Genomic DNA, 22,990 nt, shown 5'->3' with positions numbered 1-22,990 from the left:
CGCGCATTCAGTCTGAATTTTTTCCAACTTTCCTTGACGGGGAAACCAGCTGCTGGTCGTGAAAAGACGGCTTATTAATTGTCCTTTGTCATGCAGAATTGCTTGATTTCTAAAGAAACGTACAAAGGCTCTTTTTCAGGATTCAAGTATTTTGTTTCGTGCGTATTTTCAAACCATCGAATCAGCTGCAGCGCCGCGCCGTCTACCAGACTCTCAGGTACTGACTGCCTGCTCCCTTTGTCCCCTTTTAATGCTGTTGTAAATCGTGCAGACTGATTTGTTACAAGCTGTTCTTTTAATCTGATAGATAAGAGACATGTCAAAGAAAAGCCGTAAATAAAAAATTAGCCGGAATAAAGACAAGGGCGAGTCTGCTAGATGGGCGCCTGTTGACTCAAGCGGCTCTCCAGCGTCAGGGGAGCCCTCTCCTCAGCTCCGTCAAGGTTACGTCCACAATTCCCTTTTCTTCTTTTTAAAAAGACACCGTAGTCCTTTTTGCTTCAATGAATTGATCGGCACAAAATTAAGAATAAATAAATTGAGCATTTGGAGCACCGAGCGTATAAGCTCCCCCAGGGCGCATACCCCCGGGCTATTGAATGGATAAAGGGCGCTTTGCAGAGGACGTTGTGAGCAAAATGGGGCTCTATGGTGCAATTAACAAAATAGTCTAATCCCATATCTTAACAAATGCAAATATTTGAGTTTGGTTAAAATGGTTAAGTGAACAATTAAATGAAAGTTTACAAGTGAAACTTCACATCCAAAAAGGCACACTGATGCAGATAATGTGCTGTACGCAATTCAATAGTTTTTACTCTTTTTAAAAAGTATAAGGATACGTTGCCAATGAAGCAAATATAAAATTAAAGCGCACTCAACATAATATATATACTTTTGAGAGCCAAGGCTTCAGTCAGAGAGCAGCTGTAGCGGTGCGTAAAATAGGCGAACAAAACTGGAACACCTCCTGCCTTGGCCATTATGGAGATGTTTTAGTGATCAAATGACATTTTTTTTAACTTGAATAAAAAATATATACATATATACTCTTTTTAGACACATTTTACCAGAATAGTGAACACAAGTATTTTGCCTTTGAGACTGAATTTATGTTGAGGATGCTGCGTATTTTTGACTTGGCACATATTTCCATTTTGTGGATTTAATGATTTGCCACAAAATTCACAGTACCTAGTAATTACCGATGCTATTTTTTTATTTAAAAAAAATGTTGGCTGAGCCGTAAAGGATTATATTAAGTGTTAAACACACATGAAGTTAATAAACCCGACAATAAACATGACCCCACCGGTGCGTAAGAACAATAAGAAGAATATGGGTCAAGGAGACCAAACTGTGTCTTTTCCTCATTTATTTTCATGTCAGATCGATATCTTAACATATGCACACTCTTGATTATACACTCACCATGATTATTAACTCAGGCACACGAGACGGATCATTTCAGCTGGGGCTAAATTTGAAAGAAGCTCCAAAGGGCCAGGCAGTGATATTAGCGTTGAGTGTTCCCCAGGGAAAGCATATAAAGGACCCCATAACAACGTCTTTATAAGATTATAGAGCATTAGATTTACTCGTTCAGGGTGGAGTTCAGCTCATGTTGCCTAATGCGCTCCTTCTAGATACACAAGTACATTTTGTTTGTTTGTAGTGCAGCTGGGTATACTTTTGTCTTCCCCAATTTATTTTTGGCTCGCTGGGAAAACATTGTGAACCTTGTCAATCACCCTTTCAGTCGTCTTCTCGTGCACCAAACACAACGTACACGTACACACAGCAGCTGTACTTCATGTAAGAGAAGATGGAAATATATATTCAAAATTGCAAATAAAATGGGTCTTGCGTCTTAAATAAGGCACTGCACATGTTGCCAGATATACAGCGCAGCCCGACATAGATTATATGTGTGAAGATGTAATTCATAATACCATTTTGACCAACGACTATCACTCAGTATTTTAAATGTATTGAATTCCCAAGGCTTATTGAATTGAATCACCAAACTGTTGATGTCAACCTGAGGTTACGCGCGCCTGTGCGCGCGCTCAGTGGTGCGTAAAGACCAACATATTTAGATCACATCACAACATTCTGCCGCTCGGAAATATTTTTATTTAAGTATCAACATTTTTAAATAAATAAATATGTGTTTCAATTACACTGAAGATATAATTTCAGTCATTTCAGCAATGTGACATTCTCTCCAGCTTTCCATATTTGAAGTCACAGTTCCATCCACAGAATGAATCTAACAGTAACCATGTATACAAAATACTGCCTCCCCCAAAACACTAATAAACAATGTTGCTATTGTTTTCTTGGGGGGGTTATCTTTACAAATATGCCATACTCATCGGATTGGCAACAACAAATGGACCGTTTTCAGAAAAAAACTACATACAAAACGTACAACATGTATACAGCTATACAATAATTCAGGACAAATCCCTGATTAAATATTCTCTTTCTATGTACAGACGACTGAACACAAGTGGAACAGTCTTTCTTTTTTTTTTGGCTGTATTCAAAATCAAGAGGACCAAAATGTTTTAGAGGGGAGAAAGCGGGAAAGTTCAGGGGGAGACGGAGAGGTCCACGTCTTCCTTGTCGGACGAGGAGGGAGATATGGGAATGTCATCCTCCTCTTCCTCCGAGCATCTCGCAGTCGACAGGGACGAGCATTTGCAGTTGTGTGATCCAGTCCTTTGACCGCTGCTCTTGCCCTCCTTTTTGTGCTTCACTCTGCGATTCTGGAACCAGATTTTCACCTGTTTCTCGGACAAGTTCAGGTATGTGGCGATCTCGATGCGCCTCAGTCTGGAGAGGTACATGTTGGAGGTGAACTCCCGCTCCAGCTCCAAAAGTTGTGTGCTGGTGAAGGCCGTGCGCATGCGCTTACTGCTCTGAAGTTTGCTGTTGCTGTTTTCTGTGGAAAAATAAATAAATAAAGAGAAATCGTCAGCCATAGTGTTATGTTTGACAACACGTTAAAAGTGGCTTTCCCCACACAATAAACCGTGACAAGAGCCCGTTACTTACCGATGGAGATGCAGTGGAATTGTCGCGGGTCCGGGACAGAGTACGCAGCTTGGTATATCCCCGGTCCGTGGCTGAGGTTGGAAGAGTGTTGCCTCGACAGAGCCGAGTGACAGTACTGCGAGCTGAAGGGGGAAAAAGACGCCTTGAGAAGCGGCAGTGTCGGCGGAGACTGGTGGAGCTGGGTCGCGGTCATGCACAGCGGGCAGAAGCACAGCAGCCCGGCTTTCCTGGAGTGGCAGGAGCCCGGCAGCCCGTGCGGGTGGTGCGGCGAGTGCACGGCGTACGGGAACAAGGGCGGGTGGTTCTCGTTCCCCTTATCGTTGGCCTCCCGTAAAATCAAGGAATCCACCAGAAAAGACCTCGGCATGGTGGCGAACGTGTTGCTGTGCAGCGTGGTTGAAGTGGAAGCCTGCGCGTGGTCGTGTCAGCGTGCTCTCCTCAGGGCGGTGGACAGCGAAGTGGTGCTGAAGGCGCAGCACTGCCCCTTAAATAGCCGCCGTGGACTCGGTTCGGCCATGTGACGGTTACGCTGTAAGCGGCCAAGAGCTCTCAATAGGGTTTTGTGCCTTTCTCTCGGCATTCCCACTGCACGCTTCCCCATTATTTCACTTGTTAACTAAATGAACTGCATAATGTAGTCTATTCTTGTCAGCCCCACCCACGCCGCAAGAGGCGGCACTGCCCATTCTCCCTTTTATCATCACTCTCATTTTATCATAGAGCACAGCTTAAATTTGCGAGAGAAAACGTCCCTGTCACATTTGGAAAGCCAGTATATGTATTCAAGTTTTGTCTTAGACATTGAGCAGCCTATTAGGTATGTACGTAGTCTTAATTATGTCTGTATAACCAGGGCGAGATGGAGAAGCTTTCAGAAATGTTTACAACTGCTAATGTACATTTAGTCTATTGACAGTAGGTAAATTACTAAATAATTTTCCATCGTTGCTTTAAGATTAAAGGATCACTGTGCCTGTATTTGCTGAGATTACGAAAAGGTAATTATTTTCAGATGCTTTATAGGCCTTACATGTGTCCACTTTTCGCCAGGTTATTTTTCGAGTTAATTATTTATGTGACAGATCTCCTGCACTTGTGTGGCTACTTAACTGAGTGTTGAGCGCAAACATAAATGCAACAGCTGAATGTAAAGTTTATGCATATCCATTTTAAGGTTAATGTGTCATTTCTGGGCACAAAAAAGGGACAAGTCATTGCCTGAAGGCAGTGCTGTTAAAGAGCAGTGATTAATTCCTTTGCTCGGGCCCCTGCCGAGTCGGGGGAAAGAATATGTAAAAATAACCAGGTTTTCACTCTGCGGCCCTTATTGAATGTCATTGTGGAGGGTTTTCAATGAGAGAGAAAGAGAGTCGAATTAAAGTGTGTGACAGCGGCGGATAGACGCAACAAAGGCGACTCTGTCATAGAGGAGCCCAATGCGCGGCGCGTGAAGCCCCCGCCTCGCGCACTGATTGAATTAAGTAATAGGAAAACATTTTCTTTCACTTTAAGGCTCTCTGAACAAGACCTTCAAAGGGACGGGACCCGTAATGTGTGAGTAAATAGTGGAATGTGATTTCTCTGCCTCCGAGTAAACAGTTTGTTGATATCTTAAATTAAAGATGAATATGAGATCATAAACAGACCTGAGTTACAGCCGCAATGCCTCGGAACGTTACGTTTGGTGTGGAGGGGCAATGATAATGTCAAATACATGTAAGGTATTGCATAGCTACATCCTGGTTTAACCTGCTTTCTGTTTTATTATTTGTTCTGTGTAGAAGAGGTTTGCCTATTTCATTATTTGCATGTTCTCGTCTGCCAGGCTTTATGGTGTCTGTTTTCGGCATATTTTCCATAAATTGCCACGTCCGCCGTATTAGCTCTTCAGCTCCAAAGCACACCCACATGAGGGTGTGATGCTATCTGTTTTCTCCTCATTAAAGAGGCCTAATGTGCTTCACACCGCTAATCTTCCATAAAGGCTGGACCTGTAATTAGGCTGCTGCGCCATTAAAGTAGGTACAAATTAGGAGCAGTTAAACCCTTTAACGAGACAAAATATCTGTCCGAATGACTGTTGTATCTGCGAGAGCCATTTTCATTTTTCTATTAGTCTGTCCTTTCATTTCCTGCCAGGAATTAGCCATTAACTCGTCTGCCAATCTTGTTGCACTCTATGGAACCTGTAAATACAAATATATCGCTTTTATTCCGAGTCTTAATGAGGTAATAAGTTAATGACGTGTTTTCATCCTATGTTAAAAAGCACCATTATTCCCACGATGAGTGTGCCACGTTATGTGCTTAAGCAGAAAATTAAATAGGCAAAATGTGTATCTGGTTCAGCCCTGTGGGCTAAACACTTTTAAAAGTATCGTGTCTCAAATCCTGCTTTTTGCAGCGGCCGAGAGGCTGCATGCGGTGGCTGCTTGATGTATTGCTTAACATAACGATGTTATCAAAGGGCTAATTTTCAAATTATGTACAGCAGTCACCCCGTGGATAGGAATAGAGGTTTCATGGGTCGTCACGCAGGGAGGCTCATCCTAATTTGCAAACCCAACTGGAGACTGACAAATAGTTTTGACCTCCCTCTGGAGGCGCGGGCCAGAAGTGCAAAGAATCTCATTCTCCATAATCACTTGTTACTGAGATAAATAATCGAGGGAAATAGTCCACTCGCATTATTTCAACTCTATTACATTTTTTTTCTGTTGCTCTAGTCGCAAGCTAAAATATATATGTATACATTCATAGCCACTTATGATAAGATTGATGCATCATCACATCCATATCTGTGTTTTTTTTCTTCTCCAAACCAATGAGCTCCATGTGCTCAGTAACTAGCATACAGCTGTGGGTTGGTAAAGCTTCTTAACGTTTATGTTTGATACGGGGAAAGCAATACCCCTGAAATAGTAAATTATTTATAAGATATTAAGTTGGAACAATTGCCATCACTCAAGTTCATCCCTGATGATAACACTGACCAGTGCCTGCTGTGCCGTTGGAGAAGCATTTACAGGGGCTTTTATGCAATTATACCCAAAGATCTCGTGCCTGATGACATAAAGAGAGCAGTCTGTTTATGGAGATGTAGTCAATATCTCCTTTTCTTTTTGGTATGAATAATTCATAGTTTAAGACACTATCCCCCCTCACTTAATATGTACACACACTTAAACACCCACACATCTCTAATACAAATGATGGTTTTAGCTGACAGTGTAACAGGATTTAAGGTCCCAGTGGGGTTTGGCCCAGCCGTGGATGGGCGCTGTGACTGTCGACGTGACACAGAGGGCCGGCTGCCCCTCCTAATCTCCCCCTGAGGCAACATCACAGACTGCGGATCCTGCTGCACCTCTATGGACGCACAAAGGCCTGATTATCATTCATATGGTCACCAGAAACACCAGTCCAATAGATAACAGATGACACATAAGTACCAGCTGAATGGTGCAATATGTTGAGGCTGCAGGAGTCTGTGGGGACTAATGAATCCTTAAGAGAGAGGGAGGCTGACAAAGAGACGCAGTCATTTGAGGTGTTGTGTCAGATAGAAGACTCTACAGGTGAACATGGACTTGAGAGAAAGCGAGGAGACTAATTGATTAAAATGTGTTTATTTGCAAGGAATAAATAACCAACTATGTGTTTTATCATAATGAACAGTGTCTGATCGTATTTAGAAAGTCGCTTCAGTGATTATTAGGATGATGATCTTCAAGTGTTCATTTCAAAATTGAAAAAGTACTGTTTTACTCAACATTGACCCAAAATTAAACAAATCAAATATCATTTGTACTTTAGATGAAGAGAAACATCCAAAAAAATCAACATTATATGCAGTAATTCATTATTTTCAGATACTTAGTTTTGTCTTGTTGTTTTTCAAGTTCATGTATTTTGTTTAAAAATGTGTTTTTTATTTGCTCATGAATGTTTGCTGTCAAACCTTTCTTTCACATTTCCATTCTTCAATTTTAAATTGTTATTCTATACAAGAAGCAGCCAAAATATGAACCCGGAGAGGGCTGACATGTGATTGATGCTTCACTTTACTTTGACAAACATCGTTCGAAAGCACAAAGTGTCACAATTCTATAATCCTAATTTTCCTATTAGAAAAGTAACATATTTTATAGCAGGAGTGCGAACAGGACAGCACAATACAATTAGTAACTGTTAGATACATTCTGAGTAAATAATAAAATGAAACAAAATGTAAAAAAAGATATACTGTTGAAGAACTTGGTTTCACATCGAAGGCACTGATGGTTCCTCAACAAGTGTCAGTCTAATTGAAAGTAAAGATAGAAAATAGTGCGGTATATTAGGTTATAATACAACTTTCACAAACCTTCCTTCTTATATGTTTTTAAAAAAAAAACATTTTTCTGAGTTATTTCTGTGCTCTCTGATGATTTGAAATGGCTCCTGCAAAGAGAACACCAATAATAAGAAAAAGTCAATAAACAACCCTATCTAACTATCAGTGACCTGAGCAGTATCACTCACTTCTTTAATGTAAAAGTACACATCTAAAATACTCCAAGATACAAGATTATATGTATTTTAGATTAAATCAGTATGTTTCTGTGTATATATCCACACATAGGTTTCAGTACATTTCATATGTGGGATTTATTCTGCTGTGAATGTTAAGTCAGAAATACACACCTTGATACACACTGCAAGGCAAGAGGTCATGCTGCACACTGACACACATGTGTGAATGTGACAAATGACTCACCATACGTCATGCTGACAAATGTTTGAGCTGCGGTTCATTGAGGAGCTTCGTAAAAATCTCCTAGCAACCTCCGTGATGGAGGTCCATTAGAGAGTTAAAATCAAAGTTTCAACAATGATCACAGTCGTGTTTACGAAAAGTCACTTCTGCAGACAGTAGCATGGGAAAAGACCAAATGGAAAGACAAACATTGTACTTATTATTTGTCGGCATTGAAATTGTCTAAATATGACAACTTGTGTTCCATATTTGGTCAAGTTGTGTGAATTATTATATTATGATTCCAACAACTCTTCAACCAAGATAAATGTGTTTTATTAAACAAGGCATTATGTCATTTGGTTGTGTCAATGTAGTACATTTCATTGAGCTGAAGCTTTTATCCAAAGTGACTTACATATGTGCATTCAACCATGAGTACAAACTCAGAACAACACGAATCAAGAAAGTACAATTCCTTCAAGAAAGCAAAACCACAAAGTTCTATAAGTAAGAGCCATTTAAGTACTACTAAAGTATCAAAGTAGTCGTATCCCCTTTGTGCACACGTCAGCATTGTAGTTGTCTGTCAGAAGCTGTAATAAATAGCCTTTATATCTAATGTTAAACCACTTCCTTTAATACCTTTTTAAGATGTTGGTCTTTTTTTACCGATATGAAACCAGATGAAAATGTTTAGTCATCAGACATCAGATTGGATCTCAAGTCATCAGAGAAACAAACTGAACAAATGTTCGCTGCAGCTCGGCACGCAGCCCCTCCTGTACGACGAACAGCATCGGTGAAGCTGTGATTTATAACTTGGAACTCCACATTTAGGGTTTTTAAAAAACACAAACGAATACTAAGCAAACAACAGGAACAGAAGAAAACCATTATAAATAAAGTGCACATAATAATATTAAAATCTGCAAAATCTGCACAACAGAGGATGAAGTCAGCTTCAAGAAGACGTCACAGCAACCGGTGTGAAGACAACTCCCATGAGCTCATGCTGCTTCACATTACAGAGCTTCATCCTTTGTTATTCTTTTGATGAGGAGACACCTGGCAGAACATTACATATTGTGCCTTTAAAGTTAGTGTGTTCAAAAGAAAATATTTTACATAAACAAAAGCAAATACTTAATTTATTAACACTGATGAGTTTGAGTCCAGGTCACGTGCTGTAGCTTGATGCGTCCTCCAAGCTCCACGCCGGCCACACCGACAGAGTGACTGAACTTAGTTAATGAATAACTAATGCACAGAATTAAACAGCGGTCTGACAAAGAGCTGCTTTGTTGATGGAGGTCCAATCAGTGATGTTGAACATGACTACTCTCAGATGGTTTGGGTTTTCAAGAGAGTGCCAAGCTGGTTTGGTGCTGGTTGTTACTACAAACCCTCTGAATTTACTTCTGTGGTTTTAACAAGCTTATTTTTTTGTTCAACATTATTTGTTGTCCAGGAAGCAAATGTAGCAAAGTAGCAAATGTTGGGAGCTACTATCCGGATATGATGATATGAGTTTTCTGTTCACCAAACCAAGTTTTAACTTCTCAACAATCAAGTTTTAAAACATATTACTATGTTATTAAGTAATGAAGCTCAGCAACAAAATGTATATAACTTCAGCATTTCTTGTTCAATCCTAATTCCTCGTGCAGAGACGTTGGCCTTAATGATTGTCAGAATGTGGAATGGATGTTATATTGATATAAACAACACTAGTGTAGATCATAATATGACTAATATGTTTCTCTATAGAGAAAGTTCCAAAGTGCTTGTGTTTTTAGAAAGACTAAGATGCATCATTTTGTGTCTTTTGTGGTAATGCATGTAGCTATCAAAGCAGCGTTCTCTATGTTCTGTTGCAAAGTACAATAAAATACATTGTTGAGGCCAGCAAAAAGTGATGGGTAAAACATAAAATACAAATACTTTTGGATAATTTGAACAGTTGTCATCCATTCTGCCACTTTTCTTTCTACCAGAACAGAGAGTGGTTTAAAATAAGTTTGTATTCATACCTCAGCAGGGCCATAGCCTGTTTTTGACGAGAATAAATGGGAAATAGATGCAAACCTGACAGTCTGACCTCTCTAATGAGCCCATTTACATCTAAATGTGATGATTTTCTGGGAACTGAAATGGTCGACATCGTTCCATGAACGTTTTCAACTTCAGAATAAAACAAATGGTACAAAGCAATGCTGTTTGCCATCCAATGTCCGTCATACTAAGACACAAAGCATTTGTTAACTCCTGAAATCTCCAACTGTGTTGTGTGACATGCAGGGCTCATCCATCCTCACACTTTCCTCATCAATGAAAAATAATTAGAAATTGGATTTTGCTCAAAAATATTGTTAGAAAAACTATTAGAGATCTAACTATCTTGGGATGATTTCCAAATCCCTTTTGATGTAAATCCATTGGTTCTGCTATAGATATGTCTCAAACTTCCCCTTTGACCCTTTTCATATGAAAGCCTTGAAATTCTCTTCAAAAGGGTTTGTTACCCTGCGGAGGTCAGTAGGCTATTACGTATGGCTGACTCACATTTTTCCAAATCAGCCGACTTTTGGCCAAGAAATAACAGGTCAAACCAATGAATTTAATGAACTCTCCCAGACACAATGAATGCCTCTTGCCATTTGAACCCCAATAAAGGGATATGGGCAGGTCAGCCAGCCCTTTCAAGGGGTTTGTACACAAATGTGACAGAATGCAGTTGCTTCAGTGTCTGCGCTGACAAGTTGTTCAAAGTGCTGGGGATGTCAGTGATAGTGCCTCCGTCCACACTGCCCCCTTTGTTCCCCATTTTGTGTCTGTTGCTCTTTCATCAACAGTCCCACACGTACAAAAGCAAAAGAATGCAAAGCGTCTTTTGCAATGTTCAATGTTTGCCTCATTTCTCTGTGCCGAATTTTATGCTGCAGGCCAACATGCAGGAGACTTTATTGTGGGGAAAACAAAGTCGAATTACAGCGCAGAACAACTTCTGATGGTGACTCGCTACTCCTCCCTCCTTTTCACCGCTTTACTTCTCTGATCCTCCCCTCTTGCCTCCCCCCATTCACTTTCTCCTCCATTTATTGTCTTTTTTTTCTTTCTGAGTTTTCATTTTTGGTGCTCTGATGTTTCCAGTAGGTTTAATTTGAAAATCAAAGGATGAGAGAACAGAAAAACAAAGAACAATAGCAACATTTTCTACTATTTCAACTTCTAGCTGAAACTTTTATCAGCATCAAATATGTTTAATTGATGCAGCTGCCAAGCGGCTTTGTGCTTGGCCGAGAAAAAAACATCTTTAAACATATGGTATGTGTGTGTTCACTTAATTGAATCAATTGGAGGCCATGGGAAACCACCAAGGGGGGTAAGGGTTTGGGAAAAGGGAGGTCAAAGAGTTAGAGCAGAAGGGAGGGGGGGTAAACACTCCAGAAACTACTCATGTAACCATTACTTACCAATTTTCAGCTCAGGAGTTCATTATTACCTCATTCTTGGTGTGTTTCTCTCAACAACATGATGAGGATGAGCTTCAGAGAAAACTCTTAAAGGAAGCTGACTCAAAGACCACTGTGATTCCTTTAAGTTTATGGTTTTCTCATTAATGACCTCCTGCGGTTTGGCCTGTTTCCTCTCCATTCATCTCACATTAGCCCCCTTTCAGAGGTCACTATTGTTTTGGGATTGGCTTCATTTTTTAGGATACAAATGTGCCAAGACAAACTTTAAAACATTTTCACACTTTAAAACTGAACCACTGTCACTCTGCCCAGCCACATGATCTAATGAAATCTGGGGATACATTTTTTTTTTTTTAGTAGTTTCGAAGTTTTTGTTAAACACGTCAGTTGCTTGGTTGGTGATAGAGGACATTTACCAAACATCAAGTCGTACCCATGCTTCAAAGGATGGATTTGAATATTTTATGAGCATCGCTTTCAGGACAATGAATGAGAAATGTAGGTACATTTGCATAAGTAAGAGTCGACACCCTGTATGATTTTCATAACTTTTCTTCTCAATTTTCTATTGCACGCATTGTGATTTGGAGTCAGCTTTTGTTTAATTTTTTTTCCCTCACACTTTTGGTTGTTTCATTTTACTTCTATTCCCCCTCCCTCACTCCTAATGACCTCTGTGACAGCTTTTTACTTCGTCTCACACTCTGCTTTTGACTAAACAGGGAATATATGGCTCATTCTCAAGAGTTATGACGTAAGCAGTGTGAAGAAGCGGTTTAGGCTAATTCAATGTCTATATATGACCATATATGTGAGAGTCTGCGTTATGACGGGTCACTGCCCATATCACAGGGTCCCCTAGTTTTCTGCAGATGCGCTCTATTCAGGAGGCGACACGCGGCGGGACGCTGCTGGGAGGTAGTTACTATTTCTCCATTACCATAGAAACTAACACAGTAGCTTTCAGCTGGACTAGGCCAGGGGTCCACTGACACCAACTTTCACACTACTCTAAGTCCTGACAACACACCAAATAGATCTCAGTGCAGTGAATAATACCCATTTGTACCCAGTTCAATGACAGAATGAGCTGCCAGCAAAATACTCAATGCTATGACACCAAAAAATAAGAGGCCTCCTTTTTGCAGCACTTTTTGTAGTGAACACAATGGTGATGGGATGAACTCTTGGTCACTTATATGGATAGAATTTGTCAAATAAAAACTACATTTATATGGGAAATGCAAGCAACAGGTGCATCTAGATCCATGTTCAGCTGGTCTAATAGCAGTGTAGGGGGTTGTCAATATAAGCGGTTTCTTTCGCTGCGCAAAGTGTTTAAGCAATGCCTGAAAAATCACAATTTACAATTAAGTCCAAACTTAATAGAATAGTTTGATGTTTTGTTAAATATTCCTATTTGCCTTCTTGCCCAGGGTTAATGAGCAGAGTGATATTACTCTCACGTCTGCATGGTAAATATGCAGCTACGGTTATCATGAAGACTAAAAATAGGGGGGTGAACACGCTAATCTTCTTCGATCTGAAGATACTAAGAGCCACTTACCAGCACCTATCAAGGCTAAGGTTGTCTGTTTAATTAGTACATAAACTGAAATGTAAAAGTTACAAGTTGTAGTTTCATGGGGGTTATGCCAGACTTACTACTACTTAATTGGCAAAGTAACTGTCTCCCATCTTTCTGCTTTGATAAGATAACTGGCTGCAGGCCAGAGCTACTTACTTATCGTACAGACAATATCTTGATTAATAATGCTCCATAGGTCCTTGCTAGCTACAACTATGTGACTTTAAACAAGCAATATAATATACAACATCCAGTGTCTTAATATAGCAGCACATCCCTCAGGTAAGCATTGATCGCTCTGTCATCATTTTTGTTGTAGTTTGTACTGTTAGCTACGGTTGGTGGCGCAGACGTCGCCATGTTGAGAGCCGTTGAGAAGCAATCGAAATACTCCCAATCTCTTTAATGGCAAAAAATTATATTCTATTTTATCCTTAATGCATTTTGTATGTTGGTATGGGTACAGTGCAAGTCCACTGAAAAAACTAACACTTGGACACTGATAAGGAGGGAAGCAGCAAAGTAAAAACTACAGAAGTTTACATTTTATGATGACGAATATAGCAAAAGCAGGTTCAGAATATGTAAATCAGTGTTTTCTGTACAGTGTAGGTTGGAGTTAGTTTAATATCTTTCCTGTTTACATCTGAAAATAGCTTCTGCAGCTGCACAACTCCTTGGTTGTAATGTCAGAAATGTAATTTTCCTGTCCATCCTTAATGTATGATGTATATATTACATGGTAAGGGTAATAATTGGGCATTGTGGAAGGTACGAGGTCAGAGTTCACAATTGATCCTCTCACCCCTGGCAGGTGCAGCTCACAGGAGTGAGAGGAGGCGGCCCCTCGTCTCCCGCACCTCTTCACGCTGCTCAGCAAGAGAAAGGGAGGAGTGTAAATGAGTGCACTCCAGAAAGCCATCACCTGCTCCCTCCACCCTAAAATCCCCACTAACTCCGCCAGACAGAGATATCCAACAACTCTAGCTCCAATTTATCCAACTCCGGTTAATGAGAGAGACAGAGAGAGCGAGACTGACAGAGGGGGAGAGAAAGAGAGGGAGGAAAAAAAGGGGAATCAAGAATTTTAACTATTAGCATCCATGCAGTGATTTTGTTTTTCGCCTGTTTTGTTGTTTTGAGTATGAATGCATTCATCTGCAGCAAAATGTACATTTGTCATGCCTATAGAGGGAACTGAATTGGACTGGAAGGGGCATTGAGTTTGTGCGCACAGAGAGCCCACGGGTGAGGTTGTGTATTGATGGGTGCCCCTCCCAGCTTCTCCCAGATTCCCCCTCTATTGTGACTTTGAGTGAATGTATCCTCTTGCTAAGGGCACTGGAATGTGTCTTCTCAACTCGTGTGATGGATGGGGCCTTGTTTTCTACTCCTCCGCCCCTCCCTCTGAATCCCTCTTTCTCTCCCTCAGCCTTTGACTCTTTCATTACATCCTTTTATTCGGCACCAATAAAAGTCAGTGATTCTTCATCAGCCGTTGTGCAGATCTGAGGGCCGCTGTTATTTTTCATCAGGAGTGTGTCACACATCACCATTCAGCCCCTCCGTCACACAAATTCAGACACTGGCACAGAGGCTGAAGCAGGTGGAGATACACCATCAATGAATTATTCAAATGAGACACAGGGCATATCCTTTAAATTTAATTTAAATACTTGGTTAATGTTGTTTAGTGGGTCTCTAATGCCATTTACGCACAAGGCTGATATACTGTTTTAGCATATAGTAGCAGTAGTAGGAGTAATAAAAAAGATATACTTCTGCTATAAATAATTAGGATAATAAAATAATAATAAAGAAAATAAAATACAGTGAATACAGATAACAGAAAAGGCATTGGTCATACATGCTCTTTGTTGTCGATTTCATTTGAACTGAAATTGTAAAACTTTTCTAACCTTCAGCGTAATGAGAGAAGTAAAACATTAAACACTTACAATGACCGACACAAACAGTGTCGTGGAGTTTATAAAACAAGGCCTAAAGGGAAATGGCATTGTCAATATGTATATTTGGTGTGCAAATAAACAAACATAAACCAACATGAGCGACCAGCGCTTCGCGCTCAATTCAATCAATTCCATGAAGGGCTGACTGAAGAATTAGATTAATAAGGATATCACAAAGTGACAAATGTCTCCAGAATTACACATACAATAATCAAACGGTACAGGATTATATTTCACTGTTATATATTACAAGGCAACAAATTAAATACTGCAAGAAATACTAAAAAGTATGAAAGTAAAAGTTAGCCAAAATGTGCCCTTTCACAGTTATATTTTTGCAATATTATTACTGACTCTTTCACACGTAAGCAGCATATTAATGTTACAGCTGGTGGAGGTGGAGCACATTTAAACTACTTTATATGCTGTTGGATAGTTTAAGTACCTAAAATTGTACTTAAGTACAGTACTTGAGTAAACGTACTTCCTGCACCGGGTCATTTGAATGGATCACATCATCCCGACTACTGTGTAAGAAATTATATTACTATGTCTACCCGAAGACAATACCATCAAACAAAGTTACTTCAGTCAGTTTTGAAAGGATTTCTTTGAATATTCTGTTTTAAATTGCACATTCTAAAAAAAAAACACCTGACAGTATTAAAATAATCTCCATTTAGCTTTATGCATTACACCCAGCGCAGCACTTCCTGTTTTATCATGGCATAATTATTCCCTGTGACATTCACCATAAAAGTTGAAAGCACCAAATATTTGGCATACACTTACACTTAAGTATTTTGTACCCTTCACTCATTATTTTCCTATTTGTTTCCCTGGTTGCGTATCATCCCAAGATACCTCACACTCAGACGTGTTTCCCATTGGCAGCCTTGTGGAAAGCGAGTGTGTCTCTATTTAAAAAGTATTATTCAACCGAGTGTTACATAAGAAGCTCAAACAGGAGTCAGGCCTTGCAGATGAATCATCAGCTCAGTCATCATGTTAAACAACAATCCTCTGGTACTTATAGCACTTCATGACATTTTACACAATCTAAAAAGACTCATACACACCTAAATACAAGCAGAAGTATCACTTAGATAAATTATAACACATTTTACTGTCAGCTTTATGCGGGAACACGCTGAAATGTCAACACTGACAGCAGTAGACGTAAGCTAAGTAAAACAAAATGTATCAGGTTTTGATTCAATTATGTTAATCTGAGCACAAGTATTTTATACAATATTGTATAATAGATATTATGATAATGTTTTAATCACTTATAGCGTTAGTTGGCATTACGTATTGCCAATATGTATCATGTACATTAATTAAGTTTATACATTTCAGAAATGAAAACGCATGTGATTTCCTACATATATTGACATGTAATTTGAAAACTGATACTTATTTCGTTTCTCTCTTAGTGTTTAAGTGGTGAATGTAGACAGCTGATTGGCTATGAGAGGTATGACTCTCCATAAAATGCTGCCATCCACGTGCATGTGGTTTGTGAGACCGTGCAGCCAGCTCTGCTCCAGCAGATGCAACGAAAAATGTTTCTCCACTGTCTGACTTGTTAAGCCTGAATCACCGAATCTTTAGAGTCCTTATTGTAAGATGTTTCTAATGTATTGTTCACCATCATACATTATTTTGAGGGCACAGATTCAAACACAACTCATGAAGTTCAACACAATATAATGAAGGCATCACCGGAAGTCCAGCTGGCAAAAGACTTATTTATTTATTTAGTATTTATTTATTTATTTAGTATTGATTTATTTTATTTATGTATCAGGTACAGTGCACAATAATCAACATTTTAGTTTTCACCTCAATGTAAATGTGCCATAGTTAGCTCGAGAGCAAATTGTTGCCTGTAGTCCCTGAGCAGGTTTTCAGAATGTAATGGCCCGAAATTATCAGTACAATATAACAGAAAACAACACTGTACATAACGGCAGCAGCATGATGAGGTATGATTACTTGTGATTGCAGGTTTGCTTTGTTTAAAGTCTTTTCTTTAGTTGTAAGGTTAGGTAATTAGTGCTTTGTCTTAACTCAATATAAAGACTGTTCCAGTAATGAGGCTCTGGGAAGACTCTGGTCTTTGCCCTTCTTACCTTGCCACCACGAACTGAACCATTAACTGATTCAGTGTGGGAGGTTCAAAGAACCGCACAGACGAGGCCACGAACTGCTAAATGTTGAAAAATAACGAAATTAAATAGATTGTGCATTTCAACTGTTTAGCAATACTTATAGCGATTGACCTTTCGGTCAAGTGGTTTTTTTTTTGTATCTATTTGTGAAGCGACTCAATAGGTTTCAGAGTTGTCATGCCTGCTCGTGATAAGCTACACAATCATTTAAAAATGTGGGAAAAGAACACAACATGCGTAATAAATCAAGAGGTCGGCTGCTTCTGTTCTTATGAGTCTAACGTTAGCCAGGTTGAACTATACCAGCAACCTTTTTCGCATGCTTTTTAAATAACAGATTTGATTCCAATACATTTTACCACCTTGAGCTTTTCCCCTTTAACAGAAACATCAGGTTGTGAGTCTCTGTGTCTCCTTGTAAAATATCAATCTGCCATTTGAAATTAAAGTGAATGTGACTGAATGACTGGTGACATTGATTAGAGCAGAAAGTTAAATCTGTATTTAAAGGGACTTTAAATTTCTATTATTATTTTAAACAAGTGTTTATCTCATCAATTAAGTCTCTTCCTGCTTCTGTGACAAGTCTGGGAGGATATGTTAAGATAAAAGCCACACGCCCATGTGGGCTATTATTATTATTACAGCAATGTAGACATGCAACCTAAACACACACCAGTTGCAACTGAAGTTGTGGCAAAAAAAAAGTGAAAGAAGCAACTGCGAAGGAAAAACATACACACACCAAGCAAGAAAAACAAAATAAGACGTTTCCATTTGGTGTAAGGGATGACGAGGTCAACTGCATATTAATGTGTAAGCTGCACCGTTACATCAGGTGTAGAATTATTTATATAAATATTTAGACAAATTAATCTATTTGTAATTAATACACTTTAAAGTGATGTACTTTTTTTTTTGTTCATCAATTATAATTATTTTGCAGGCTGTGATTTTTAGAAAACGTCTTGTTTTTTTAGTTCCATGTACAAAGTATTTAATACTGATTCTATGGATCTTTAGTTGTCTGCTCTAAATGGAACCACAACAACAACAACAACAACAACAACAACAACAACAACAACAACAACATGGAAGAGACCTTCCAACCATGTGCAGAATTATATTAATTGTTAACCTTTAACCATCAAATTTTACAATCACATTTTTTTGTATGTTGTGTGTCAAATTCAAAACAAATTGATTCATTTTCCATTTTCTTGTATGAAAGCACAACATAGCCTACTTACTGTACACTGAGCACAAATATGTAACGTTCACTCGTATCTCATTGTATTTTTAGTAGCGCCCTCTGCAGGCCGGCCACGAACACCCACACTGAGCAATGTCGACTAAAAAGTGTCTCACTAATTTTGGGCCCTTTATTAAATATTTCCTGAAAATAAATATTTGTGATTCTGTCATAAACGCAAAAGCAAGATTCAAAAAGATAACGCCAATAACGATTATTTCAGTAATGTGTCACAATACAATCTAATTTAAATCCTCAGAATAAGACAATAAATATAGGGCAACATTATTTTTTAAAGAAACCCTGAAACCAATTTGTAATTCTCAGACACATTAAATGAATCCTCTAATTTAGACGTAGCCACAATCATCTTCTGTGCATTTTTTTAATTCCTAAAAAACTATTTCCTAGAATGAAGCTGCAACATGTTGCATTATGTCCTGGTGAGCTCAGTTACAGTTCAGCATGTTGTGTTGTAACTGCTTTGTTGAGTGCACGTCTTTTCTTTATTGGTGTTGAAAGCCCCCGGCAGCATTAAATCTGCACAATGGACTCATATTAGTTTTATTGTGCCGTCATCCTCCTCTTGCTCCCACTTCACATCATTTTGCTAACGGTTGGAAGAACGATGGAGGAAAGGGATGAGAGATCGCTCATCTCGCCTTCTCCGCTTCAGGCACAAAGGATGTTAACTGTGTGCACAAGTTCAGGATATTTGGTGTTTGGTCACTTGGAGGCAGGGAGCCATCAGCAGAGGCAGATTTAGTGTCGCCTCCCAGCAGCTGCCTCTGTTGCCTCCGGCTAGAACGGTGGCTCTCTCCTCCAAATGTAAAGGGTTGTCATTAGTTTATTTCAAAACTTGTAATGTCTAAAAACAGAAACTATCAGGATTTACCATGTTATTTCTAATTTTCTTTTGCTGTCTAATTTTAGGAGGTTAACAGGAAAACCCCATTTGACTTCCTCCACTTCAATTTAGATTTATTTCTTCCATCTTTTAAATTGTTCACCTGTTCCTGCATTTTGCATAATCTTAACTGGCATTGTTGCCAGATAGTTTTAAAATAATATATTTTATTGATTTATTATTCTGTTGTATACACATCTCACCTAAAACATATATTATGCTGTAGTAGTATTCCTAACTCTTGAACATAATTAAAGTAAACATCCATCACAATTTTAGATTTTCAGCAATGTGAACAATCAGAAACAAATTACATTATATATATATATATATATATATATATATATATATATATATATATATATATATATATATATATATATATATATATATATATCCAAAATGTAATTTTTAAGTAAATGTGCTCTTTTTATATTATCTTTCATTTGATGTTAGGGATGTGATTGTGAACATTTATATTTCAGGAGATGCTATTTGGAAAAAACATATAGTGTCATCGTTGGAAATGAAAACATTAACATAATAAAAAAATGCAATAAAGTATCTAAATATTATAAATACGAAATCATCATTTGTTATAGAGGAATATTGAAATTAAATGTTGTTCCTCACGTTTACACAGAAAGCACAAATGAGCACAAAATCAAATACATAAATTAAATAAAAGGAATCATTTTGGTGACAATCATAGTAAAAATTACCCGTGCTGATTTACAATTTTGTCATTAAAAGCTAATATTGTCAAAATGATTGTTTGAACATAATCTTTTTCTAACTGACTGAATTAATACTTTGGGTGTAACACTTCACTTCACACTTCAGTTCGGAGGATGACTGACGGCAGGCATATCTTACAGATGTTATAAATGACACAAAGTGTGTGTGTGTGTGTGTGTGTGTGTGTGTGTGTGTGTGTGTGTGTGTGTGTGTGTGTGTGTGTGTGTGTGTGTGTGTGTGTGTGTTTGTGTGTGTGTGTGTGTGAGGAAAAAAATCTTAATGTGCATGTTTTTAATCAGTCCTGCTATAACCTCTTGAAGCACGGAAAAATGGCAGAGGCATTAAAAACATAAAAGGGAAAAAGGGCAGTAATGAATTTAGAGGAAAATGGACATTAATGGTATTAGCATTACTCATGTTCCATATAACAAATTATTGGAAATTTGACAAGCACACCAAATTATCTCCTCATGCCTGACGGGAGTGTGGTGAAGTCCTCTCTACCTGCTGAGGAAAGACAATTTCTGCTCATTTTACTATTTTTAACAATAGAACCAACCCATTAAGACAAATTAATGTCATTATCAAGTCTCTATGAAAATGACAAATACCACCGTTTCGAGCAGCTTTAGAGGCTATTGACAATAATGAAATTCGCTGTACAGGTACTGAAAAGAAACACTCCAAGTAATTATTTTCTAGTAGCTTGTTTGTCTGCCATCCGTTCATTTGCTTTCAGCTCAATTATCTGACTCTGTGAGCATGTGGAGGCGCATAGTGCTCTGCGGCCCACAGAGCGAGGGCCCTAATTGGGCAATTACCGTTCTGTTTCGGGGCTTTTAGCTCCGGTGGAGAGTGGAGGGAGACCGCCGTGTGTAAAACCATGAGGACCTTACATGCACAAAATCACACATATACACTGTTTAAACAAAAACAAAACCCCACGTCCTCTATACACATAACACAGAGCTATACGGTGCAGCTTTAGCGCAGCTCATGCAACAAACACTAAAAACATAAAAGTGACACAAGCTTCATGCCAAAACACAGTGCTTTTAGTGATACATAACGCAGGTGCAACATGGAATTATGTGTAACTTTTCAAACACCTCATGTACATATATGCATTCTTTCAGGTTTCCCTCTAAACAACATCTCATCTGAGCAATCACCAGCTATAAATAGCTGAGAGTGCTTACTGTATAACCCTGCCGAGTATTTTTCGGGGGGAGGAGGGGTTCAACGGTGGGTACCACTTTAAAGTGTAGTGTATCATCAGCAAGCTAAGACTCATTTCAGAGCTTAATAATCAGGTTTCAGCAATGTTTTGGCTAATTTCAATATCTTCAAATGCGAGTAAAAAAGTCAAGAAACTTTGTGGTACGTTCCTCTTTTTGGGCACCACAGAAGGCCAGGGAGGAACACAATTAAAGGAAAGACTTGACTGAATGAGTGGAGAGACAAAACACGTGCACACAGTTCCACGGAGGATACGAGGGGTCAGGAATCAGACGCTGTTGCCTCCCAGCCTCCAGATCTCAACCCAACTGAACACCTGCATGTGTTAGCCCTCTCCCCGAAACACCAAATACATGAATATCTTTTGGAGGATGAGTGTTTATCTTCCCACAGACTTGAAGGATGTTCTTTGGTTGCCGAAAACTTTCAGCAGGCATTCCTTTAATCACCCATCAGCTCATGGATCCTTGGCCTTCTCATTCTGTGAGATATTTGCAGAAACATTCGCAGGTTTCTTTCAGTAATTTCACAAATGTTAGCTCGATTCCTCCATTTCAAAAGCAACCGAGCCAATCAAAGCAATGTAGGGTGGATTAAGAATTTGAGATTTGAAAATTGAGAATCTTCCCGAGTCAGAGTCAAAAGCAAAATTGCAACAAGGCACATGACAACAAACATCGATCAACAAAACCATACAAATATTTCTCTGAGTTACGTACAAAAAAGTAAAGGCAGCCTCTGAAACTGTGGGCATGTCAACTGGAAATTGAAGATTAATAGGGCTAACAGAAACATTACGTCTGATTTGAACAAAATGGTAATCCAGATTATTAGACCAGAGAGATTCTGCAGTTTTGTTCAGAATCTGCATTTCTCTCAAGTTCTAAAACAAACAGCTGGAAATGTCATCAGCCGCTGTTGTGGAACAGAATAAAAAAGATTTTGATCAAATCAAATATGGTATAGGTACTATCAATATGCAGTTTGATATTATCAAAATACATTTTGGGCGTAGCTGGCTTGTGTGCAACGCTCATCTGTAGCAATGTGCAAAAACAGGAGCAAATTCTCGACTTTAAACCTGTGAGATAAAAGTTGGCACCCTGACCCCCCTTCCCTCCCCATCTCACCCTCCTCCTCACTAATTTTCATATTATCCCTGTGCTGTGTGCTCTCCCCCTCACTTTAACATTCTGTCACGCGCTCCCTGGATCATGTAGCTTGTGTTAATTAAACCCTCTTTCAGATCATTTTCTTGCTCAAGTGGCCTCAGTGCAGCACCCATTAGGCAGAAAGCTCTGTTATCTGAATTTCCAAATGTAGCTCAACATTTATTAAAGTGAAATTCATCCAGTAATTGCCCGCCTCGGTATGCCCCATGTCTCCCTCTTACCTCCAGGGCCACCTGCTCAGAGACACCTCCAACTATTTACCAGCATGACGCAGGGTAATTAGACCTCTCTGACCCCGTCCACTAAGAGCCCGGTAATTGCGTTAATAAAAAAAATTAACAGCAACAGCATGAGGATCATTCGGTAAAAATACCCGGTAATGAAGCATTAGCCTTGATTTTATTTGGATTAAAAACAGCTATAGGCATTTAAAGGTTACAATGTCTACTAAAACAATATCAAAGGAGAAAGTTATTTTTTTGTCCATTAAATATCCGTGGCAGAGAAAATGAAATTTTAGCAGAAATATTTAGGATTTCCTCTGCAATGATTTGACTTGTTCATGTGAAAATGTTTTTCAGACGTATACATGTTATTTTGCTGTACCCTGCAAAGCTTCATGTTGCACAGCAGCAGCAAGTTAGGAGCAAACAACAACGACACAAAATGA

General features: G+C 38.9%; 1 protein-coding gene across 1 annotated transcript; it reads right to left on the bottom strand.

The window, feature by feature from the left end:
- Window positions 1-2,123: 2,123 nt before the first annotated feature.
- On the bottom strand, window positions 2,124-3,490 carry gsx1 (GS homeobox 1). The gene is made up of 2 exons (XM_068601096.1): window positions 3,064-3,490; window positions 2,124-2,950 (listed from the first exon to the last, which is right to left on the bottom strand). Exons 1-2 carry the CDS (start codon window positions 3,428-3,430, stop codon window positions 2,598-2,600), a joined length of 720 nt encoding a protein of 239 aa, XP_068457197.1. The 5' UTR covers window positions 3,431-3,490; the 3' UTR covers window positions 2,124-2,597.
- Window positions 3,491-22,990: the final 19,500 nt, after the last annotated feature.

This window comes from Clinocottus analis, unplaced genomic scaffold, assembly GCF_023055335.1.
Source record: "Clinocottus analis isolate CAN_PGR_092001 unplaced genomic scaffold, fCliAna1.0.p SCAF_5, whole genome shotgun sequence".
In the NCBI taxonomy this organism is placed as follows: Eukaryota; Metazoa; Chordata; class Actinopteri; order Perciformes; family Cottidae; genus Clinocottus; species Clinocottus analis.
This window is presented reverse-complemented; position numbering and strand designations above follow the sequence as displayed.